Raw genomic sequence first — 27,227 nt, 5'->3', positions numbered from 1 at the left:
GAAAGTCAACATTGTTATAGCTTAGTTCCTCTAGAAGTATATCATATTTTTCAGTTATTAGACAGGGATTTCATATTTAAAATAGCTATACTTGAGTTCAATGTTTATTAACATTTTGAAAACTACATAATTCTTAGTATTTTTAGCTCCCTTGTCCAACTATTCTACCTCTAACACTGGAGAAACAAACCAACAAAAAAAGACTTCAAACTGGATGTTCTGAAGACCTCAAACTCAATATGGTCTATAATGGAATTTTATTTTCTTCCTCTGTAAACCTTTTCTCTACCAAATTTTCTTATTTCTGTTGAAAGCACCATCATCCTTCCTGTGACTCAGGATAACAATCTTGGCAGGATTCTAAATTTCTCTCATTTTTTTTTACCCCTTATATCCAATTAATTACCGCATTTTTCTGTTTTTACCTTCACGTAATTCTTAGATCTGACTCCCTTCTTTTCACTCACAGAGCTACCACATTAGTTGATGGCTGTCATTACTTCTAACCAAATTATTGCAGTGGACTAATTATCTCCCTGCCTCAGGCATGTCCACTCCAGGCCATTCCATACACCAAAGTAATTTCCTTTAAATACAGATCAGACTCTGTGTTTTCTCTACTCAAGCATCTCCAGTGCCTTCCTATTATCTCTAGGATAAAAATACCAACTGCTCTCTCTGTTTAGCTTCTAAATACTATGCAACCTAGACCCAACTAATTGTTCCAACTTCATCGAACATTACTCTCCTTACTGTAATCTGTGATCTAGTCAAATCGGACATATCCCCATTCTTCACACATAAGACATCATCTTTCGTCCCATACTGTATATCATGCTGGAATGTACCTCCTCCTTGTTTCCAACTCATGGAGTCCTTCTTTTCCTTTAATATTTATTTCAAGCTCCATATTCTTCATTGCTAGCACTTAAAACACTTCCTAGCACACAGTAAGTACCTTATAAATACTTGTTAATTGATTTATTGCCAGAACTGGAAGCCTTTCCAATTTGGATGTTTGTAGAAGTTTATCTGTTGAAGTTTGTTTTCCATTCATATACCTATGTGAACCCAGAGTTCCATTATTTTTAATATTTTATTATTTTCCCCAGTTACATGTAAAAGTAATTTTAAACATTCATTTTAAAAAATTGAATTCCAAATCTCTCTTCCTACTTTACTTTCTTCCTCCCTGAAACAATAAGCAAATTTTCAGAGGTTAAACATGTTCAGTCATTCAAAACCTATTACCATATTAGTCGTATTGTGAAAAGACACAGACCCAAAGAGGAAAAAGTGTGAGAAAAAATACAGAAAATGAAAATAGTGTGCTTTAATATGCATTTAGATTCCATCAGTTTTTTCTCTGAAGATAGATAGCATTTTTATCATGAGTCTTTTGGAAATATCTTAGACCATTGTATTGTTGGGAATAGCTAAGTAGTTTGCAGTTGATCATACAGTTTTGCTGTTACTATGTACAATGTTCTGGTTCTGCTCATTTCACTTTGCCATATGATGAGTACTGTGGAGAGCATGTGATAAATATATTAATACAGCTTAAATAACATTTTTGTCAATCACTCAAAGTACAGATTCACATTAAATTTTTAGTCACTACAATATACAGGTCTTTTTCATGTGAACTATTATAGCATATCTTCCCCCATCCTGAACCTGAGTAAATGATATGACTAAATACAGTAGCCCCATCAAATTTCACTTTACTAGATTGTTTCGTTGATCCAGCTTATTGGGATATTAATTTTATCTTCTAAAATATTAGTTTCTATCTTAAAATTTAGTAAGCATATCTTCATCTAAGTTCTTGATAAATTTGTTAACCAGTACAGAACCAAGGGCAGAGTCCTGAGTCCTACAGTTAAAGTCCTCTCTATCATTTGAATTTCAACCATTAATAAACAATTGATTTGATCAATAAACTAGTTCCAAATTCACATAACTGTTACATAATCCAGCCTATATGTCTCCATTTAGTTAAAGATATCATGAATAACTGTAAAAATACTTGCTGAAATCTGAATATATTGATGAAAAGGGTACTGGATTTGTAATTAGAGCATCAGTTTAGTCTTTCCATCTCTCTATATCTATATTCATTTGGACATGTTAATTAATCTCTGTGAGTCTTGATTTATTCATCTACAAAATAAAAGGATTGGACTAGATATTCTCTAAGGCCCCTTACATCTTCAGATAGCTTATTGAGCTGGTTTTCTAACAGTTGTTTTAAGCAGTTCACATTTAAAATAACACTTTCTCAGGAAACAACCCTTTGAGGTATGTAGTAGAAGTATTAGTTTCCTCATTTTACATGTGAAGAAATTGAGGCTCAGAAAGGTTTAAGTGATTTGCTCATAGTCATAATTAGTGTTGAAACTAAGATTCTAGTTCAATTCTTTCTGGATATAAGCTTAGTTTTCTTTCCACTATGTAGTAAAAAGACATTGTGTATTATTTGTAAAGACAATGTTATAATATACCACGTTATATAGTATGTGGTACTTTGATGGATCTCATTTCTTTATTGTTGGTACTTCCTACTCTACCAACACAAATTTTCTACTTAAATATTGGCATGTCTTTCCACAAATTGTCCATGGACATTTACTGAATGCCTTTCACGCATTAAAAAAAATCTCGGAGGTTTCTTATGTATCATCAAACTGTACAACTTTAGTTTTCAATTTGTACTATTTAATTGGCTTATCTCCTTTTCCAATAATACAAGTCTTTGATTGAGTGTAAGGTGTCATTGGTAACATGCTACAGTCTACTTATAAGCACCATATCTTTCTATTGCCTTTTTGTTTTGAATGATTGAACATATTTAACTCCTGACAAACTGCTTATGACATGCCTCAGGGAGGGAGGAAGTAAGGGAGGAAAAAAAAAAGATTTGGAACTCAAATATTATTTAAATGACTGTTTAAAATTCCTTTTATATGTAACTGGGGAAAGACAAAATATTATTAAAAATTATGTGACTCTGGGTTCACAGACTTCCAAATTGGAAAGGCATCCATTTCTGGCAACAGACAGTCTATGTTTTTTGAGTTTTTATTCTTCCCAGATTTTAGTCCATGATTTCAAACATATGCCATTATAAGAACATGAGTGCTTTTGTAGATATAGTAATGTGGAATCTTTGAAAGCACTCTGCAGTTTCCCAAATGTGATCCAAGCTGATTTTCTTCTCCTATAATGATGAGTATGGTAATCATGCCAAAAATGAAATGTAGATTTTTTGGAATAATGTCTTCTTAGTAAATCTGCACTGATTCAAAATGATTATTGTTTCTTCTATTAATGACTTTACAAACCATTTACTAAACAATTTTGGCATCTTGTCAGAAGTTGACATCAAATTGCCCTTGCCTACAGTTTTTAAGAGTCTACCTTCTTCATCTCTTTTTTTTTTTTAATTGGGACTTGCTTATTTTCAGTTCTATACTATTTCCTCATTTTCCTTGATTACTAAAACATCGTGGATGGCACTTCAATAATCATCTATTCAGACTCTGAACTAAGCAATCTGGATGCATTTAGAGTAGTTAGATGTTCTCTTGTTGTTGAATTGTGTCCAAACCTTTGTGACCCCATTTGGGGTTTTCTTGGCAAAGATACTGGAGTGGTCTGCTATTTCCTTCTCCAGTTCATTTTATTGATGAGAAAACTGAGGCAAACAGGTTAAGTGACTTGCCCAAGGTCATCTAGTTACTAAGTATCTGAAGCCAAATTTGAACTCAGGAAGATGAGGCTTCCTGACTCCAGGTCTGGCAGTCTATCCACTGTACCACATACCTTGCCTCGGCTGCTCCCTTACTACTTTTTTAACTCATCTTGAGCCTAAAATCCCTATTGATCCTTTTTGGAGTTTCTTTTTCAGGATGATGACTGACATCAAAGAGAAAGAAAGCCAAACAGGAGCTATACTATGCTACTTTCTTTCCCTTGTAGCTTCAACTCCATGTATGAAGCAGACTAAATTGTAGAAGTACCTTCATTGGGGTTTTTCCCCAGGTACAGATTCGGAGGCTGAGTTTCCAACGAGATGACTTCCTCGGTTGGAGGTCTGCAGTCTTATATGTCACGAACCCTTACTGGTATGCTTACCCTTGCTAGTAGGCACTGCTCAAAGCAGACAGTTACTGAGATGACACTGTAAGAAGGATAGTGACAGAATATTCTGCCCCAGGCACCTAAGGCAAACTTTTCTACAGCAACACAACAATGGGAAGTGTGGTCACATACATGGAGTGTATTGGTGGAGAGGTACACATAGAGGAACTATATCTACTCGGGCAACTCATACTCTAGCAGTGCAGGACTCATGTCCTTCCCTTTCTTGTGGTGTCCTCATGCACTTACAAAGTGTTTTTTCTAGGTAGAGTACTCAGTCAGGTTCTCTTGGCATGTTGCTCTCAGCAGTTCAACTATTGATAGGCTTCCTTCTCAATTCACAGAGCTAATACTTTTTTAGTACAACTTGATGCCTCAACACTGGGTCAGCACTCTGCTGAGTGCAGAGATTAGTATCTCCTAATAGATAAAGAGCTGTTGCAAGATGCCATGACTAGAGGAGAGGAAAATTCCCTCTTTCTACAAGTGGAGAACAATTCCCCCTTAAGGAAGATATTCTTACATAGTTGATCCTCTTTTCTGCTTGCAGGAGTCACCTTCTTAGGAGTTGTCTCCTACCTTATCTGCCTCCTTTGACTGTGTTTCATTATTATGAGGTCATGAACGATGCAAGCAATACTTGACCACCCAATAGCTGGCTTCCCATTAATCACATTAGTTTTAATTAGAAAAGTTCTTTTCTAGTAGAGAACAAAGTATTAACTTTTCTTTACATTTTAAGATTTTAAGGCCTGTGTTCCCTGACTTTTTATCTTGTAGGAGTTTATTAGTGGAAATGGGAAGAAATCATTTGATCAGGGATGTACAAATTTCCTCTCCACTCCCCATGAGATCAGAAGCTGTGGCAAACAAAACAATTATTGAGAATTGGCTCTGAACCAAATTAATTAAATTCCTTTGGGAGTGTGGCTCTGAGTTTCCCTCATTCTCTAGTAAAAAAGGGAAATTTTTTCCAGGATAAAATATAGTAGCTATCATCCAGACAACAGAACCAATGTGAACGGCACAATATGACTAAAAAGGTAATAGTGGCCTTGCAGCATCAAACATAGGTCGCTCCTCCAGATGTATATGGTGGCTGTAAATATTTCTTGCACATCTATCTTTTTAAATATTCCCTTCTTTCATTTTTTTTCTGCTAAAGTTGCATTTGTGAGAGAGTGGGCTCCAAACTTAAAGATGAAATCTTTTCTTGGTACCTTTTTTTCATTACGGTTCCATCTCAATAAATGCCTTTGCTTTGAATTAAAAAGTAGTACCCTTCATCTACCTATTTATATTTCCCAAAATCAGCTTCATCATCTACCTCTATTACTAATAGTCCTTTTGAAAATTTTGACAAAAGCTTTCCTTAGTTCTTACTGTGTTTCATTCCTCCCTAGCTAAATTCCAACCGAAGAAGAGGTCTTGAATATCTATTAGGCGCCTATCATGTGGCAAAGCATGTGGTGCTGATTTTATTCTAGCCAAGATTTACAAGATGGAGAAGTCCATTGTGCATACAAAAGGTGACTGAAATTTTTCAGGTTATAAAACAAGGGGAAGTTATTCACCAGGAGTTCAATGATTGTCAAGGATTCCATTGTCCATCTCTATAAAGTAAAGGGAATAGATTGTCCTGTAATAATCATAGAGTTGGGGGAGGTCTCTCTTCTGCGAGTCCTCCTTATTAGGCTGATCCTTCATCTGGAAGATTGTCATCTATCTGAGAACAGTGCAGCTTCAGAAAGGTCTAAGGAACAGTTGATATATTGTTGCTGAGCATAATAGAAGTCTATATACAATATTTATAGATCTGCCCAAGATCTTTGATACTTATTAAATTATAAATTTGACAAATTTGTAATTGTGTGAATGTTTTAGAGATATTCTCCTAACTCTCACTGGCAATGATAGGTAAGGCTGCCAGAAGGCAGAGTATACTACATATACTCTCAGGACTTTAGTCCTGAGTCAACAGTCCACGTAAGAGGTATTTCCTTGCATGATTATTAGTTGGTATCAATTAATCATATCTAATTAACCATTAGAAACAGGTACGTATTTCAGTGATATAGATGACACAAATTATTCCCCCAAAGTCCTGTGATCATTTTTTAAAATTTTTTCCTAAAAGTATATGCAGAATCCATAGGAAAGTAAACTCAAGCTTAGAGATTTCATGGCACTGAGGGGTAAGTCCTGGAAGTCCTTTTGCTGAAGTCCTCAAAATGTTCACTTTAGCATCAGTATTTTCCTGATGAATTCCTTGTAGAGCCTTGAATCTGCTTTTTGTCATCATACCTTTGGCACCTGCTGCAGATATTACTGGTATTCTGAGGGTGCTGCTGGGAAGCTGTTGAAAAATCTTAATCCTCTTTTTATTAGAAGTCCACAAGGTTTTTATCTAGTTATGTTGAGAAGGAAGAAGGGAGACAAAGATCAAGGCACTCTTCTCTTTCCCTACTGACCCCTTCTTAGGTTTTGGTTAGAAGATTCCTAATGTAAACTGCTAGATTCTAAGAAACAAAAACAAAAGTACAAATCTCAATTCCCATCTGATTCACTATTTTAAAGATTACCTTCAGGCTTTGACCAAGTTTTCCCAATGAATCTAAACATGCTTCCTGTACAATATCATTCCAGTTCATCCAATGGTTTTCAAAGACATCTAAATTTGGTCAAAGACTTTTTCTTCACTTACTCTAAAACCCATGACTTTTCAGTATTCTTATCTGATTAAAATATCAGGGCATAGCATCTTGACACTTACTTTAAATGGGATGAGATAACTTGATTTATTCAATTGTCCCCCCTTTATATATTTTTTCAAAAGTATTTTCATATATGTTTCCCCAATTAGAATGTAAATTCTGCAAAGGAGGGGTTTCTATTTGTTTTGTATGCCTCCAATAACTAATAATTAGTACCCCATATCACTAATAAATTGATCTATTCATGGACCTGCCCAGATACGATCTCGTCATCTATTCACACTTCCATATATGCTTACATTCTTTTGTTTTAATTTTTCAATACCCAAAACATATTGGCCCAAAATAGTCTTCTTTGAAAGTTAGCTGGTCCCAAGAAACCTAGAAAACTTCAGTTAAAAACAAAACAAAATAAAATAAAACTGCAACTTGTCTCCCAGTGGCTGGAAGAACAGCTTGACTGTTAAAACAGGGAAGTCCTAAACATTTAGCCATCTATAGCTATGTCAAGGTGTCAATGTACACAGCACTTTGGTGGCTAATCTCTTCATATAGAGAGTATACATTGTATTCTAAGCACACAATCCTGTGGAATAATTGACACACTTTATTGACATTTTAAAGATATGGATAATTTTATTTCCATAAACATGATTTTTACAATTTATTAAAGGTGTGATAATCAATGTTTCTCCAAAGATCAGAGAAAAGTAAAAATAAATAACATTTTTTTCTTATCATCCATTTAATCTTCAGTCAGTTTGATATTTGAACTTCTAAGTCAAGGCATAACTCAGGATTTGAACAAAGATCATATTCAAAGTAATATTTTATATATGATTCTCTCAATATAAGTTTTTCACAACTTTGATCAAGCTTGTTCGAGTTCTACAAGGACTCCACCACAGTCTTTAGGATGAAGAAAAATGACTGGCTTGCCATGTGCCCCTATTTTGGCCTCTTCACTCAGAATACGGATCTTCTTTTCCTTTAAATCTGTCACAGCTGCTTCAATATCATCCACCTTGTTAAAAGAAGAAAAAATGTTCAAGCACATAAGAACAACCAATCACTAAATCCTGACGCTGAAATGATCATCTTAGGAGATCATCTAAATCAGTGGTATCAGATTCAAATAGAAGCAAAGTCCATTAATGCATACATAAGAATCCCTGTGGTACAAGTATTTTCTTAGTTTTAAAATGTAACATTATATATGTTTTTATTCTATTTTTATTTTGTTAAATAGTTCCCAATTAATTTTAATCTGGTTTGGGTTACAACTGGTGCAGCTGCATGTTCTAAACTCTATCCTCTGTCTTTAGTAAATCATCTAAAACACATTAGAATCTTACTTTTAAAGATGTCCAGGGAAGGAGATTGCTGAATTTTCCTTTGTAAGAAACTGCAATATTAAGAATTCTTATGGGTAAATTGTATGTATTGAACTAAATAGCCACTGAGGTCCTTTATGTCTCTCAGTTTCTATGAAATTCTTTCTTGCTATCAAGGTGCCTCATCTCTCCCACTAAAAAAGCTAGGTCTTGACTGGAAAATTTTCATATGTTAATGGAAAGAAAGACTTTAGTTACCTAGTCACCAGGCCTGAATAAATCAATATGAATGGGTACTGAAAGAACTTGCAGATGTGAATACTGAGCCACAATCAATGATCTCTGAAAAATCTTATGAGAACAGGAGAGGTGCCACAGAACTGAGAAGTGCAAATGTCCCCATGCTCCAAAAAGAGGGTGGAGTCATCAAAGTATAAATCTATGACATTTACTTTAAAACCTAGCAACATTCTTGAACATATTAAAAGTGATGAACTGTATTTAGAAAAGGAAGAATGCTTCGGAAAAGTCAGCATTACCTCTAGTTTCATTTATGGAGAGAAAGTCAATATCTGTATGGTTCATTTCCTACAGAAGAATTCCCATTTGCTTTGGATAATGATTCCATACTTAGAATACCAAGACTTACATTAATTAAATTAATATTTATAAACTGTTTGAAAAAGAGTGTGATTCTTAGAGCTATCTTTGCCTTTTTTCTATCGTTCTGCCACATTCACTATAGAAATAGAAGAGGAGGGAGGACTATTTTGTATTTTATTTCCATGGCCTCTCATGGCTAAAGAATTCTAACGTATTGGTAGATATGACCTAATGTTATATTAGTAGGCAGGCAGGGTCCAAAATGAAGAAATGATAGTCTGGGCAGCTAGATAGCACTGTGGATAGAATTCTAGGTTTGGAGTCGGGAAAATAAGTGTTCAAGTTCAGTCAAAAACAGTTAACAGGAAAAAAAATGAAATAATTTGATAAAAATTACTGATAAAAACTGGACAGATGTCTAGCCAAAATTAGGTTAGACTAACACCTCTTATCATATCCCACGTTCTAAGTTAATATATTACCTAGGTATAAGAGGTCATATCACAGACAAATGAAGAGATACAAGTAAAAACTTATCTTTTAGAATTATGGATAGGGTATTATATATATATATATATATATATAAATATATATATATATATATCCTATTTATGTATAGCTATATCTATATCTATCTTTTGAAGCATGGGAACATTTGCACTTCTCATTCTGTGGTACCTCTCTTGTTCTCATAAGAGATATAAGAAATTGATTCAACTTTATAGGACTAAGCCATTTCCCCAAAAAATAAATGTTCAAAGATACAAAGAGGAAGTTTTGAAAGGAGGAAATCCAACTTATCAACAATCAAGTTTTTTTAAAAAATGCCCCAATTTACTAATATTTAGAGAAATGAAAATTAAGCAACTCTGAGGTTCTACCTCATATTCACCAGACTGTCAAAACTGTCATTTTAAAGGAAAATGACAAATGTTAAAGGAACTATGGGAAAACAAGCACAGTAATATATTGTTGACAGAGTTATTAATTGGTTTAGCCATTCTAGAAAGCAATCTGTTACTATACCTCCAAAATAACAACAATATGCATACCTTTTGACCTAGATATATTATTATTATACCACTATTAGGCCTAATAACCCCCCCCAAAAAAAAAACAAAGAAAGAAAACAAAAGATCTTTATGCACCAAAATAATTGAAGCAGCACTTTTCATAGTAGCCAGACATTGGAAACTAATGGGCCTCCTATTGACAAAGTTAAAATAAATTATGAATATGATGACATATTAGTGTGCCATAAGAAATGATAAAATTGATAAATTTCAGAAGAAACTTTGGGAAAGCCTCCTATGAAATAATGCAGAGTGAAGTGAGTAGAACTAAAAAGACAATTTCTACAATAATCTATGTTATTGTATGTTGTAAGGGGGGAAAACACCAAAAAAATGGAAAGACTTTAGTATTCATATCAATGCAGTGATAAAGCCTAAGTCCAGAACACTAAAGGTGAAAGACAAACTTCCCACAAGAAAGGTGATGAACTTAAAAATATAGAGGTAGACAAATATTTTCAGGCATGACTAATGTGAGAATTTGTTTTGCAATACTCTGCAGGATTATAAGAGTATTCCTTTCCTTCCCTCCCTTCCTCTCTCCCTTCTTTATTTCCTTTTTTCCTTTTCTTTCTTTCTTTCTTTCTTTTTTTTTTTTTTTTGAAAAAGAGCCATTTCAATTTAGGGATGATGTTGGAATTCAGATTGCAAAGGATTAAAAGAAAAGGAAGGAGAAAGTGAAGTTGAAAAAAGCTTTTATCTAGAAAGCTTTTTTTGTTATTAGTTTGACTCTGAATAGGAAAGATGATCACTTGATAGAATGGTAAAGTCTAGTGAGGATGTTTTAAAGATGGAGGAATGTTGGAATATAAGAAGGAAGGAACCTGGATAAGGGTGAAGATTAGAGGGGAAAAAAAGGAAAAATCAGAGAAGACGGATAAAGGAATAATCTGCTAGAAGAGAGAGTAAAGAGGCTTTAAAGGACCGGGTAAAGGGGTTAGCCTTGGTGAGACAAACGCCCACTTCTTTATTAGAAAGAATAAAGAAGAGAATGGGAGATGACATCAAGGAGCTATGAACTACAGAGAAGAGAAGAAGATCACAGCAAATAGTTGCTATTTCATGAGAAAAGTCTGAGGTAAGATTCTTAGCTATGAGACTAGTGGAGGGAAGAAACAGCACAGAAGATTTAAGGAGAGAATAAGTTTTGAACAGTTGTCATGGGGAGCAGGATAGAGAAAGATTAAAAGAACTGACTTGCTAATAGGGAGTAGCCAGTGAGATTATTCATATTCAATAAATGGTTCAATATAACCTTTAAGGCTAGATGGTGATCCTCTCATATGTCTTATTTAAAATAAAATCTTAGTTATTTGCACCTTCAGGAAATAAATATAGGTAGATATTTTGAAGATGGTCAAGATTTTGCCAAATAGCTAAAATTCCTTACAATGATTTTAAATGGAAATATTTTGTAAATGTTTTCCTTATGCCTTTATAAAAAAACTTCATTATTAATTTTATTTATATTATACTGTATACACTTCTCAATGGGCCCCCAAACTGTGGTTTCTGAATTTTTGCATATTATAGCATCTGCTTTTAGTTTATTTTTTTAAAGTCCTCTTTTGATGTCATTCATGAATTCTCATTGCTTTTCAGGGTTTTTGAAACATACCTCAATTAGGACTCCCTAGACAGGTAGGCTGGATTCAATATTGGAAAGTTCTGCTACGAAGAATCTCTATAGCTTGTTATTGTCATTCACAAGTTTCCTCTGAGAATAGCAGAATCTGAATCATATCCCTTGAATATCCCTCTAGCTCCCTGAAAGCATCAGGCTTCCAAAGCAATAAACACAGAATAGGCATATGATAAGAACACAATAAAAGAAAATGAATTAACGTTTGAGCCCTTCAAGAAAGAATTAGAATTTAAGTTCAAGATTAAGAAATGAAAGAGTCAAAAGACATATATTATACTTATTTCAAAAAGATAGGAGGCACTGGATATGATGAATCTCTCTCTCTCTCTCTCTCTCTCTCTCACACACACACACACACACACACACACACACACACACATACACACACACAAAATTGAAGTTGATTATATATTAACAATCAAAAATGGTTGGTTACTAATATGGAAGTAATTTCTAAATTTGCCTTCTTAGGTAGTCAAACCATGGACTAGCTATATCGAAGGTTAAAAACACTAAATTAGAAGAAAGGATGATCAAATGATATGTATGTAATCACAATAACTTTGTTGAAGCTATTGTGAATAAAATATTGATTCTGAAAAATGAGGAATGGATAGTCATTGATTCTGATTATTTTTTATAGAATTTATTGTAAAGTTGCTAGAATAAAAAAGACAACATAAACAACAAAAGTAAACATTGTAGGGGCCTCTGTGAAATGCTAGGGATCCAAGACAAAAGAACGCCCAAATCATCTCAGCCAAAAAACATCCTTTATCAAATATGAAACAGCTTTTGGTTAAGAGAATGAAAGTTTACAGAGTTTAAATAAGTCCTTTAAATTTTTATTAGTTATTCTTTAGAAATAGGAAAAATATATAAATAGTAAGAAGATATAAAAAGGAGATCAAAAATGATGCAAGCTAAAAGGTTGATTACAAAGTAACCATACACTAAAAAATAAGGTTAAGAGGGATGAGGAAAAAAAAATGTACTGACTAGATTGCAAAGGTTCTTTCTTTTATTTACATGTCCACATGAAAGGAAAGAGTAAAATAAAGGGCATTTTATACCTTTTAAAAGGTTAAACTTGAATGAAAGGCCCAGATCCTCTTTCTAGTACTAACTAGGATCAATCTAACTGAAAGGACCTAGCCAGCAGTAAATTTCATGTAGAGGCTACTCTAAAATGACAAAAGAAACAGGGAAGATTCAGAAGTAGCCAGCTGTAGTGAACTTTTTTTTTCACATGAAAGGTACTACATCAAGGAGCTAAATCCAAGTCAATTATTAACAAGTAGTGGATGCAGAGTGAAACAGATGACATCTAAATGTGCAGTTTATCACTTAAGAGAATAAATTCATTTCATTCATAGTTATTTCAGTAGAGAGTTTTATTTGTATAGAAAATCATAATTGGCCAGATTATCTCTCTCTCCCCCTCTCTATTTCTCTCTCTTTTCCTCTCTCTATTCCTCTCTCTTTCATCACTATCACAATCAAAGGTAGTGAAACCATATGCTATTCCTAAGTGTAGTAGAGGTATTCTCAGCACTGATAAATTGGTGGTAGCTATGACAATTGCAGAAATGAAAGGGATTGTTTCACAGAAGTCTTAGATGAACTGATGAGTGACATGAGCAGACCCAGGAAAATGATTTATACAATAATAATACTATAAAGAAATATAGTTCTAAAAGATTTAAGCGCTCTGATTAATGCATTGACAAATCACAACTCCAGAGAACAGATGTTAAAATGCTACTCATCATTGGCAAGGTTTGTGGATATTCTTATATCTGAGCAGGTAAGACTAACACTGCCTTCTAACCTACCCTAAATTAAATGAAGCTGGATAGTATAATACTTAAAGGAACCTACTGTCATTAAACAGCAATAAACAACATTTTTGGGGAACAATCTTTTAGTCAGATGTGCAACCATCTAGTAGTAGTATAATACAAAACACATACATTGATTGTTGCTAATTCCACATGGAATGGAATCAAAAGTCTTATGCAAAGTCTATGTATATTATATTGATATAACCACATGACATATAACTATAGGAAAAGGAAATTAATTTAGTTGGACACATTTTGTGAAAATAAAATCATCCTTTTGGGTGGCTTTGTCTATCTTAGATTTTTGGAAATCAACTAATGAAATATTCTGTATTTTCTCAGAGACGGAAGGTAAACTGGTTGAACTTTAATTGCTACAATCATTATTATTCTTTTTTTAAAAGCTATGTGGTATAATTATTGATTTCTAAACTCAGGACTTTTTGCCTTAAAAAGAGTTTTCAAAAATAACCACAAATGTTATTAAAATAACATCTGCAAAACCTCAAAAAGAACATGTTACCAGGATCTGATGTGAATAGTTTTATTTAAATTTTTTTAAACCTTTACACTTTAATTTTTTTTTCCCCTGAGGCAATTGGGATTAAGTGACTTGCCCAGGGTCACACAGCTAGGAAGTGTTAAGTGTCTGAGGTCAGATTTGAACTCTGGTCTTCTTGACTTCAGGGCTGGTGCTCTATCCACTGCACCACCTAGCTGCCCCAATTTTAAAATTTTTTAACCATTTCTTTCTTTACTTTAGTTAATTTCCAACTTTACCATCATAAGTAATTATTTGGTCATAATTCTTAAAAAAATTTTTTTCCTTACAAAAAGAAGACACATAATCTTCTTTTTTTTTAACTGATATAATTAAATAATATTTTCTTTGTTGCCTTTTTTATCTCTTGCAGTCTTCGTGTGTATTTATATGTTGTTTGCTTTCTTTCTTCAACTCGTAATGAGAAAATGTGATTTCTTTGTATTATTCTGATTTCTGTCTCTGATGTCTTAGTTTCCGGTATAGCCAAATGGATTTCATGATGTTCTTTATGTAGATATCATTTATTTTTGTACATATAATAGATGTTTGTGAGGCATTCAACTATCATAGACTCCTCAGTAGAAACTATACTTTCACTCCTACTCATTGCCTCTTTCCTGCTATTGCCCTAAGTTTCCTAAACTTAGCTGTCCTTAAATGTTTTCCTCTTCTCCTTTTTCTCAAAGGGATCCTAAATTCTTTCATCTTGTGTTCAATCTACTAAGTTTTCAATTCACCTTTAAATAAATCTTTAACTAATTCTTTCTAATTAAAATAAGTTCTTTACTTCACCTCCTGTGTAGTGATAGCATCTAGATATTCTGAGGACCTGTTTGGTGAGCTAATGTTCTAGATGAACTAATAATACTAGCTCCAGTGAACCCTTTCTTTTTTTTTCTTAAAACTTTTTATTTTCAAAACATATCCATGTATAATTTTTCAATATTAGCCCTTGTAAAACCTTGTGTTTCAATTTTTCTCCCCTTCCCCCCCACTCCCTCTCCTAAATGGTAAGTAACCCAATATATGTTAAACCTGGTAAAAAATACATGTTAAATCCAATATATGCACACATATTTATACAATTATCTTACTGCACAAGAAAAATCAAATCAAAAAGGAAAAAAATGAGAAAGAAAATAAAATGCAAGCAAACAAGAAAGAGTGAAAATGTTATGTTGTGATCAACATTCAGTTCCCACAGCTCTCTCTTTGAATGTAGATGGCTCTTTTCACCAGAAGATCACTGGAATTGGCCTGAATCATCTCATTGTTGAAAAGAGTTGCATCTATCAGAATTGATCATTTCATAATCTAGTGGCTATATACAATGATTTCCTAGTTCTGTTCACTTCATTAGCATCAATTCTCTTCAGGATTTTCTGAAGTCATCCTGCTGATTGTTCTTATAGAACAATAATACTTCATAACATTCATATACCATAACTTATTCGGCCATTCTCCAACTGATGGGCATCCACTCAATTTCTAGTTTCTTGCCACTACAAAAAAGGCTGCCACAAACATTTTTGCACATGTGGGTTCTTTCCCTCTTTTTTATGCTCTCTTTGGGATACCGGCCCAGTAGAGCTACTGTTGGATTAGTTCCATAATGCTCTCCATAATGGTTGAATCAGGTCACAACCCCACCAAGAATGGATTAGTCCTAGTTTTCCCACATCCCCTCCAACTTTCATCATTATCTTTTTCTGTCACCTTAGCCAATCTCAAAGGTGTATAGTGTGGTACCTCAGAGTTGTTCTTAATTTGCATTTCTCTGATAAATAGTGATTTAAATTTTTGTATGACTAGAAATGGTTTTAATTTCTTCATCTGAAAAATTGTCTGTTCATTTTCTTTGACCATTTATCAATTGGAGAATGGCTTGAAGTCTTATAAATTTGAGTGAATTCTCTATATACTTTAGAAATTAAGCCTTTATCAGAACCTTTGAATGTAAAAATGTTTTCCTAGTTTATTGCTTCCCTTCTAATCTTGTCTGCCATTAGTTTTGTTTGTACAAAAACTTTTCAACTTAATATAATCAAAATTATCTATTTGTGTTCAATAATTTGGCCACAAATTCCTTCCTTCTCCACAGATCTAAGAGGTAAATTATCCTTTGTTCTTCTAATTTGCTTGTAATATCACTCTTTATGAACCCATTTCAACCTTATCTTGGTATATGGTATAAGGTATGGGTCAATGCCTAGTTTCTGTCATACTAGTTTCCAATTTTCCCAGCAGTTTTTGTCAAATAACGAGTTTTTATCCCAAAAGCTGGGGTCTTTAGGATTGTCAAACACTAGATTACTATAATCATTGACTATTTTGTCTGTGAACCTAACCTATTTCACTGATCAACTGCTCTTTCTTAGCCAGTACTAAATGGTTTTGATGACCACTGCTTTGTAATATAGTTTTAGAACTGGCACAGCTAGGACACCTTCATTTGCATTTTTTTTCATTAATTCCCTTGAAATTCTTGGCCTTTTGTTCTTTGTTATTATTTTTTTCTAGATCGGTAAAATAATTTCTTGGGAATTTGATTGATATGGCAGTAAATAAGTAGATTAATTTATATAGTATTGTCATTTTTATTATATTTGCTTGACTTATCCATGAACCCTTAATATTTTTCCAATTGATTATTAGATCTGACTTTATTTGTGTGGAAAGTGTTTTATAGTTGTTGAACACTTTCTTTTTAAAATATTAACAAAATGAATTTAATAACATGAAATTTTGTTGGATATTAGCATCAAGTTCATTGACTTCTATTTTCAAATCAGTCAGTCAGTAAGCTTTTATTAAGTATCTACTATATCATAGGCACTGTGGTAAAAACTGGGGATTTTTTTTAAAATGCAAAAAAAAAAGTCTCTGCCCTCAAGGAATTCACAATCTCATTGGATAGACAATAAGCAAGCAAATACATACAAACAAATAATATACAGGATAAATAGGATATTATTAAGAGAAGGAAAGCCCTAGAATTGAGAAGAGTTGGGAAAGGCTCCCTAGAGAAGATAGAAGTTTAGGTGAAATTTTACGGAAGCCAAGCTGTGGAGATGAGGATAGAAACTACCTTTTTCTCACTGCTGTGTACTAAAACATTTGTCAGTAACCAGTTGCTAAGAACTTCTATTTCCCATCATCCCTCCAATTGTTGATCTGTGATCACAACTTCACATTCTTTCAGTACTTTGGGATATGACTCATCTGGGCTTGTAGACTTAAATTTATTTAAAACTGACAGGGGTGTCTCTACTATCTTGGACTTGAATTATTTCTTTACTGTGTTCCTTTTATCTTTTCCAATTTGAAGAACATGATTCTTCATGAGAAACAAAGACTTGCACAGAACTTGAGGACCTTTGCTTTCTGTCATTGAGTCTATCACTTTTTACTTCTTGGTGTTTGAAAAGGCATTTCCCAAATGGAACATAATTTATAAAATCTTTTTTTCGTCTTCTTAGCTATTTTTGATGGATATTCGTTTAACTCCCTTAAGAATATACTCAGCATAGATATTCTCAAAAGTTTATGTAATTCTTTTATGTTAATCTTAGGTACCCTTCTGTCATCTTTTGTAGCAAGTCTTTGGGTTTCTTTGTTGACAGTCAAAAGAAAATTTATTATTCTTCACTGAGATAATTTATGATTATAGAGTCAGCATTTTAACCACTTTTCTTTTAAGTTATACTCACTTTTATATTCTCTGAACATGGTACCATACAGATCTACACTTTTTAAATGTTTTCCTAAATCTTAAAATAATATCCTGTCTTCTGCATTCTCTCCCCTCTAAATTACAAGCTACAAAATTATATTATCTATTTGTTTCCAAGGTTCCTATCACTTATACATCAAACCACTTCTTCCTTGGTCATCAGAATTAAGTCCTAAATTGCAGTTTCTAAGAGCCTAAATTAATGACAAGACTAGTCAAGAATTTAAAAGCTGTTATAGACTTAGCATAATGAAATTGTCTGTAGGTATAAATTGATACTTTTAAAACATTTTCTAAGTGTAGTAATGCCTCAGGAATCTGGATACCAGAATTTGGAACCTCAAATATTCAAAATAGTACTAACCTCAAAAGGGGAGGAAAGAGAGGAAAGAAGGTTGGAGAGGACCCTGAGAAAGGCCTTGAATTGAAGGAAAGAGTATAAGGGAAAAGGCAGGAGGAATGAATAAAACTTAAGATAACCTCAACAAAGGCCCAAAGTTGTTAAGTGGAAAAATTAGTTTGAGGAAGAGTGAATAGTTTAATGTAACTAAAGAATAGGTTAATTGAAGGGAAGCAGTGTAAGAGAAGGTTTAAAAGGAAGACAGAAGCCAGATTGTGAAGGGTCTAAAATGCTAAAGCTACGGAATTTGTATTTCCGTAGAAAATTGGCATCTTTTGAAAATTTTTTGGAAAAAGTGTTATCATCAAAGTTGTGCTAAATGAAAGTGATGGGCAGGATGTTTAGGAATAGGCTAAAGGTCTGAAGACCTATTAGAGCTTATGACGATTGTCATCAAGACATAACAAGAGCCTCAAATAAACAAATGCAGTTGATTGGGCTGGTGTAGTGTTGTTCTTTCCTGATGGGTAGCTCTGTCATTTCAAAGCAACTATGGCAATAGAAGGCTACATACAGCTAGTTAAAAAATCACTAAGTCATGAAGCCAAAAAGAAATTCAAGGCTTTTTTAGGAAAATAATTTCTGAATATTCCAGTTATACAGTGTTAATGGAATTGTTATATTGAAACAGATAACTTCAGCGACAATCAGTTAAACATTTACTAAGCACCTCCTATGTGCCAAGGTTTTGCTAGGAACTGGGAATACAAAGAAAAGTAAAAGACAACTTCTGCTCCCAAAGAGCTCAAAACCTAATGGAAGAAACAATGAGCAAATACAAACAAGGTATATACTAGATTTATTTGGAAAACAATTAAAAGAGGAAAAAACATTAGAACTAAATGGAATTGGAAAGGCATCTACATACACACATATATGTTTACAAATTATATATATATGTGTGTGTGTATTACTATACTAATAAAAATTCAAAATTATGGGATAAAGATAAAATAAAGCAATTAAAGCAAATGAAAGTGAGGAGGCAGAAATAAAGGGAGAAAGTTATTCTAGGCATAAAGTACAGCCAGTGAAAATGCCCAGGAGATGCTGAGTGGAGGAACATTAAGATGTGCATATTTCTGAATTGCAAGGTATGAACAATGGGGTGGGAGTAGGAGGCAGAGCAGAAGAGTAAAAGGCATAAGATGTTGGAGGGAAAAAGTCATAAAGGGCTTTGAACAACAAACAAAAGTTATAGGCAATTGTAGAAAATTGAGATAGAGGAAAATTAAATGACTTGCTCAAGGTCACATAGCTAATAAGTATGTGAGACTGGAAGTGAATTCAGAAATCTTCCTAAATCTAGGCTCAGTACTCTACCTACTGAACCAACTCACTGCCTCTGATAGTGAGTTAATTGGGGAGGCATAAAACAGTTCTGAAGCACGAATGTGTAACATGCTTTTAGGATTTTGTTTCAGCAACACATGTAAAGGGGAGAAGGCAGTGGATGGTAAATTAGGCTATCCAACATTAAGAAGCTTGACAGGGCATGGTCAACAATATGAAAAGTGGGCAAAGGGCATAATAGATGAGTTCAGTGTAGAACTGAACTAGTTTACCCTGTCAAGAAAGGGAAAAGAGGAAAATTTAGCAAGTGCAAGGGTAATAGCCTAGAACAACAACAAAAAAAAAAAAAGATTGAGGGATTGAATGTTAAGATCATTTCAAAACTGTATGCTTATCCAAAAACAGCAAAGCTAATCTATTTCTAGATTTAACTAATATTTATTAAACACATAGTTATTAATCATCTGTTATAAGTATCAGAGTTACAAAAAGAAAAGGGCATAGTTTCTGCCTCCCAAGAGTAAAATTCATCCTAAAGAAATTGGCTTATTTTCTTGAAATAGTTTTGTTATGTTCCTATTTGCCAATGATATTTCTCAATATAATCAGTGAATTGATGAAAAGTGAGATCTATGTTCAACTTTGCTTCTAACTCATGTGATCTATTGATCTATTGAATACTTACATGTTCTCTACCTCAATTTCTCTATTTGCAAAATGAAGAAATTTATCTTTTCCCTTTCAGGAATGTTATAAGGAAGTTAGATATGTTATAAGGAAGTTAGATAATGTCTATAAAGTATCTATCAAATATTACATTTAAAAACTGCAGTGAATCCTAGCTCTAATATTGTTAAGGAGAGCTAGTATATAATACTAAGACATTAATTAAGCAGATCTTTCTACTACTATAGATGTAGAATCTCCAAACTTCTTTAAGAGCATTGCATATATAGGTACATACATATATATGCTTACAAATTATATGTGTATGTATATACGTGCATAACTATACTAACAGAAATTAAAAATTATGAAATAAAGATAAAATAATTTAAATTTAAAAAAATTGTTTTTTAAAAGTTAAAACATTTTTTTGTTCTCCAAAAGAGAGCAATGTAATTGAATAGCTTTCATTATTTTTGAGATCTTTGTTTAATGCTTCATAATAGTAATTAAAAGATGTGGTTCTAAATTTTATTATTTTCTTTCTTCATCCCAATACATTGTTTTGCACATGCTATGAAGTGAGAACATTTTGGAAATCACTGTCCTTGACCATTAATATAGATATCTCCTTTATTACTTCCTTGACAGGATCTCAGAGAGAAATAATATAGTGAATCGTGTTTTAGTAACCCTCTAGAGGTTATAAATTCATTGAGTTATTTCAAGAAAACACTATACATACAAGAAATTTGGAGTCCTGAAGACAGAATGAATTAAATGGAAAATAGCTAGAGCTTATTTCTAGATACTTTAGTCATTCAATTAACTTTTTAACATCTCCATGACATACTGCCTTACTCACAAGGGTATTAAAAGACTTAATTAATGATTGTAATGAGTTTTGAACTCTTGGGATGTGCTACTAATACAATTTAAAAGTTTCTTCATTCATCTATTGACCTTAATCTTGATCTGAAATCCTTTTTCTAAGTTAGATGTAGCACTCTATGGAAGTCTTGTCATCTTTTATAGCTTTTAGTTTTACTTGAGAAGTTTTCAATTCATACTTATGTTGAGTGAATATCTAAATTAATAAAATAAGTTTTAATTGCATTTGCACCCAATGATAAGTTACCATAGCAACTAAAAATTGGGGGATTCCGTCTAAACCCTCAATAGTATTTCTGAGTGCTACTTATTAATTCTAATCCACTAATTGCTTTTAAGATTGTTGCACCAAGACATACAGAGAATGGTTCCTAAAGTTTTAATACCAGGTGATTAATAAATCTGAAGCATGATTAAAATATTCTACTTGTGATAGAAAAAGATAGGGAATAAAAAGAACTTGAAGAATCATTTTCCCCTTAAATAAAGAATATTTTAATGGACTTGGCTTTACAAAGACAAAGGTGCTTTTGGACTTTTGCTAAAACTGATATCACTATCTGAACTGTTTCCCTTCCCTCCTCAAGCCTTCCAGAATGATTCTCTAACCACCCTCCAGGTCAAGATCTTACTTTCCAATTTCCTGAGAAAACAAAGGTCATTTGCCATAAACTCTGTTTTCTCCCCTCCTCCACATCTCACAATTCTATAACATCATCCTCTAATCTTCCTTCCCCTACTCTGGTCTCTGATGAAGAGTGGCTTTTATCTTTGCCAAGGTCAACCCTTTAATCCACATATTTTCTAGCAAATTATTCCTACAATGATGCCTTCATTGTCTCTAATCTTCTGTCCCCCCCAATCTACCAGTTCTTTCTAGGTACTTACAAATATACCCATTTTACCTTTCCTTAAAATAAAAACAGGCACATTTTAGGTAGACTTCATTTTTCAGGACCTCAAGAATAAAGTAAAATAAAATGCTATATATGAATGCTGTATTCCCTCCTCACTTTGTCTTTATAGGGTTCCTAGTTTTATTTCTTCAAAGCTCAGCTCCATTTCTACTTTCTACATGAAACCCACCCTAATTCCCTTAGATGCTAATCCCATTTCCCCACTTATATTGTATGTATTCTGTATCTCTCTCATATGTACTAATAAATGTCTCCTATAGCTAAACTATAAGCTCCTCAAAGGAAGAAATTATTTCATCTTTCTTTTTTGTATGTCCAATACCTAACACGGTATAGAATAGTCACTTTACAAATGTTTATTGATTGATTTACTCAATTGTCTAGATAAAACTTTAAAATAACTAATTATATAAGTTAGGCTTTATTCTCACTTTAAAATTAGTTTTCATTTAACTGGAGGCAAAAAGTAGCAGAATACCATTCTAAATAATGTGAATTTGAAGTTTTTTCAGTCACATCTTTCTTATTTAGAGTTTAGTTATTAACAAAGATTAGGTATGTAGAAGGCAGCTCAAATCCAGAAAGTAATCAAAAAAGTTCCCTTGGGGGCCAAAATATATTTCACAAAGTCCATGTACTTCATGAATTCTTTACTCTTCCTTCAGAACCAAATTAGTCCTATTTGAAATGAAATTCAAACATACTTGGCATTTTGTTTTCCTAGGAAATTGCAAGTAAATTTCATTTTTTGATAACCTCAATTATAGGAGATTGGAAGAAGCACATTAGTCTTGGCAAATCAATGAGTGACTGACAATTAATGAAAAAAATTATTAAGTGCTTATTCTGTGTTTGTAACTGCATTGAAAATTCGAATGGCAAAGGAAAACAAGTCTCTTCTTAAGAAACTCATATTCTAATTAATTAATTCTAATTAATCAATACAAATGCTTTATGATCTATTTTATTCATGTTAGACTTTTTGTGAACCCATTTAGAATTTTCTTGGCAAAGAGATGGGAAGGGTTTGCCATTTGCTTCTCCATGTTATTTTACAAATGAGGAAAGGGAGACAAATGGGGTTAAATGATTTGCACAGGGTCACATAGCTAGGAAGTTTCTGAAGTCAGACATGAATTCAAGAAGATGAGTCTTCCTGACTGCAGACCCAGCACTGAGCCACTCAGATACACTATTGTTGCAGGGTAGATATAAGTACCTGGTAATTTTTTTTAAGATACACTGGCAGCTCAGAAGATAATAACCAGGAGATCTGGAGGCCAGTGTAGATGGTAAGACCAAATTTGGTAGAGACGCTAGAAGCAAATAAGATGAAAATTTTTAGAAGTGATAGCTGACAATAAATAAGTCAGCCTAAGAAGTGTGGCATTGCTTTCTGTATTAATAATAAAAGAGTTATCTTCAGTGACCAATGTTCATCTTTTTAGGCTTCATTGGTTTTGAATTTCTTGGATATAACTCTACAATCCATTCTAGGAAACACCTGAATTACAAGAGTCATACATGAATAAACCCAAGACTATTTTGGATTTTAATTGACCTATATTCATATACAGCATTTTATTTTACTTTATTCTTGAGGTCCTGAAAAATGAAGTCTAACTAAAATGTGCCTTTGTCCTGTACCTTAAAAATCAAGTCTTATCTAAATATAAATAGGACATTCTGTAGTTCAAGGATTTGGAGCAAATATATTCTTCTTAAAAGACTCAAGTTTTTTTTTTTTTTTTGGGGGGGGGAACATTGTTATCAAATACAAATGTTAAAAATCATATAAACTCTTAGGAGAAGAAATGATTCCCAAAATATGGACCTATATAGATTTAAGGAACAGTCAGCTGGATTTCCTTAGAAAATGCTGGAAATATTTTAGTATTTTCTCTTTTTATTTCTTGAGGACAGACTCCTTATAAAATGTTTTGGGAATGCCACAAATACAAGCTATGGAGATCTTTAATAAAGTTTTTTTAATTACATCAATAGTCTTAAAAAGTCAAAGTTAATTGTGGGGAAAAATTATTTAAAATATTAGGTAAGCAATCACAATACCTCAATGCAGATATGATGCATTCCTCCAGTCTTGTTTTTCTTCAGAAAACTTTCAATTGGACTTAGGTTTCCCAATGGATGTAGTAATTCAAGCTTGGTATTTCCAAGTTCCACAAAAACGACAGAGACACCATGTTCAGGAACAGGGACCACTTCACTTACCTGGGCCCCTAGCATATTCTTATAAAAAGACCTGGCCACAGTCAAGTCAGGTACTGCAATTGCTACATGATTTAATCGACCTAGATTCCACAAGGTTTCTGGAACATTCTGAGACAAAGTTTTTACTGTTGGAGTGAAAGTTTGGAGTCGGTAGAAAATCCCTGTAAAATTGAAGGACAATGGTACAATTAATTTGAAATCAATGTACATCTTCTTTACTTTTAATAAAAATCTAAATATGCCTATTCTACTGTACTATTATTATCTTTTGACAGGGTAATATTGCTACTTAGAAACAGAAAATAAGAGGAAATGCTTTTATCTTTTCCCATATATAGCTAACATTTTTCTGAAATTATGAAATAAATTCAGAAAGGAAAATGAAGAGTTCCTAGCATGACTTCTTAGCTTTGTCCATTACAAATAACTATTATTGTAACAGAAAAGTTAATTTTAAGCTTCACTTAATATGAGTAAAAAGAAGACATTTTATAATCATTTATACTGATTGATGGAATTTAAAAGACAATCATATATTTAATAGTATTTTGGTCACCCAATAATCCTACTCTAATGCCTCATTAAAGTGTGGAGTTAACCCTGAGTTGGAATGGACCTGTGATTTCAATATAGGAAACTCCCAGAAAATGAATTCCTCCTACTAATGAAGACCAGTATTAGCTCTACAAATTATAGTTTGGGAGTTACCTGGAGTCTTGAGAAGTTAAGTGATTTGCCCAACATGGAAAAGCCAGAATGGTTTGAAGGAATTGGGGAAACTAGATGGTAACTAGGCTTGTAATCTTCATGAGTTTAAATATAGTATCAAAACCTTACTAGCTGTGTGACCCTGGGCAAGTCATTTAACCCAATTTGCCTCAGTTCTTCTTCTGTAAAATGAACTAGAGAAGGAAATGGCAAACCACTCTGGTAACCGCCAAGAAAACCCCAAATGGAGTTATAGAGTCAAATATGAATGAAATGATTTAACAAAAATAACATAAATTTAGGGAATTAAAATATGAAGTAGTGGTGGAAATTGAGAGAACCATACTGACTCCATCTTGTGACTCAATTCTGGATCTAATTCTTTCTATTTAATTATGAGTCTAGTCTAATTTCTGTCTTGTGATAAAACTTTATTCAAAATTGTGAGAAAATCTTATTTCATTGTTTGAACTTATCCTTGCATGGATAGGAAGTTCCCTCTTGATTAACGACCTTTAACTAAGGGTGAGGTTATACTGACTAGAAACTCAGTCAAATCCAAAGAGTGATGCAAGGAGTTTTGTCACAATTATACATCTTAAGCAAGCCATATGCCTTATCTGAAAATTGGCCCCATCCTGGTCAGTTATTGTTTCTCTGGATGAGACACCTCTTTTCCTTATTTAAGGACATTGTACCTATTCACTCTCCCCACTCCCATCTTGGAAAGTCCCTAATCTTCCCATCAGTTAGAAATGAAATTAGATTAACTAATTTTGTACTTGTTAAATGTTTTCTTTTAATTAATTTGTCTTATTCAATTAATTGTATTTAATACATAAAAATCTGTCTCCCCCTGTATTCAGAGTCCAGTGACAAAGCTGAGGAAGCCTGGTCCTGATTTCTTAAGCACTTGGCATGAATTGCTTAATAAATCAATATGCTCAGAAGCTTGAGCTTCTGTTTCCTCAAAAATTTCATCTTTTACTTGCTATAGTATCCAAGAAAGGACAAGTACCCAGATTATTTCTGATTGAAACTAACTCTCTATCCATTATGCCACACTGCATGATAATATAGTTTGCTGAAGGCAACTAGAATCCAAACTCTGCCTGATCCTAGCAAATTGGAAAGGTTTTCAGTATGGCTCAGGGATTCTCTGTCATTGAAGGAGTAGCTCAGTGAAATTCAGAAACACTAAATACCAAGCTGGCTGCAATGTGATCTGATAGTCAAGTTAATTCTTGTAGATTATCTGCTAAATTGTGGATGATCTCTATAGGTGAAGGAAATAGTCACACCAACAAAATTACCAGTCCTTAAAGTTTACCACATTTCAACAATAGGTAATAAGATATAGAACAAGAAGAGTGAAGGATACAATCTAATAAGTTAAATTTAAACATAATCATATATCTCAAAATGATCTTCCCTAAGAAACAATTTTACTTTTCTCAAATTCTGTAGTTAAACTCATTAAAAATGAATACTTTTCAGCAATACAAAAAAAAATCTGTTCCATCCACATAAAATTAAATTGGAAAAATAGTGGATAAAGAAGAAAAATACAATTTAAACTGAAGATCATAAGAAACACTAAGACTACTACTCATCAACATTTCCTCTAAGGTAGCAAATATTATTTTTGTTCCATTCCCACCCCTCCTATTAAAGGATAAAGGATAGAAATGTTTAACTAGCTGTGGGACAACTGAATATCTACCTTTGAGATAATTTTTACATGCTTAATGATCAAAACAGGCTTTTAAGACAGATTTAGAGCTGGAAGAGACTATATACATATACATACATACATATAAAAATATTTATGTATGTATATATGTATTAGCCAATTGTTTCAGATGGGAAAAAAAAAAAAACAATCCCAAAAAGATTGTGATACTCCAAAGATCACAGAGCTGGTATTCAAAATCTAGTTCTCTCACTTCAAATTTAATACCCTATGTTTCTGAAACACTTCCTTACTTACTTGTTACTGCAGTACATTGTTTTTCAAAGATCAAGTTAAAAATCTTTTTAATATTCATTATCATGTAATTAAACAATCTAAAATTATAATTATGGTAGTATAAGGTTCAAGTATAAGCTAGATTACAAAACTTCAATATGTTAAAGCATAAAATTTAGCATGAGAAAAAAACTTAACACTGAACTGTTGCTAGCTCTTAAAGGAAAAAAAACCATTTGACAGTATACAATATTATTTATCCATTGGAGAAAGCAAGACTACTTTCTGGCAAAATTTCAGGTCATGGAGAATTTTAAGGGCCCCAGGGTTAAATTGTTTTCTTTTATTAACATTGTACAATGGAATTCTGAGCTAAAAAGCACTAAAACAGAATGGGGTCTTTCTTACATTCCAAACTATGTTCTTTAATTACTGAATTACCCAAAAGGGGATCATAATAGTCTTCATGTGGAGAGCGCATAACACATCCAGTTTCAAAGGACAATGGCCTGATGAAA

General features: G+C 33.0%; 1 protein-coding gene across 1 annotated transcript in view; it reads right to left on the bottom strand.

Moving 5' to 3' along the window:
* Positions 1-7,467: 7,467 nt before the first annotated feature.
* The window catches only part of MCEE (methylmalonyl-CoA epimerase), a 23,844-nt gene continuing 4,084 nt past the window's right edge, over positions 7,468-27,227 (bottom strand). The window contains exons 2-3 of the mRNA XM_003755596.3: positions 23,871-24,193; positions 7,468-7,881 (exon numbers count right to left, since the gene is read on the bottom strand). Of these exons, the coding sequence (XP_003755644.1) occupies positions 7,729-7,881; positions 23,871-24,193 (476 nt within the window). The 3' untranslated portion in view covers positions 7,468-7,728. The remainder of the gene's footprint in view (positions 7,882-23,870; positions 24,194-27,227) is intronic.

This window comes from Sarcophilus harrisii, chromosome 2 (assembly GCF_902635505.1).
Source record: "Sarcophilus harrisii chromosome 2, mSarHar1.11, whole genome shotgun sequence".
Taxonomy (NCBI): domain Eukaryota; kingdom Metazoa; phylum Chordata; class Mammalia; order Dasyuromorphia; family Dasyuridae; genus Sarcophilus; species Sarcophilus harrisii.
This window is presented reverse-complemented; position numbering and strand designations above follow the sequence as displayed.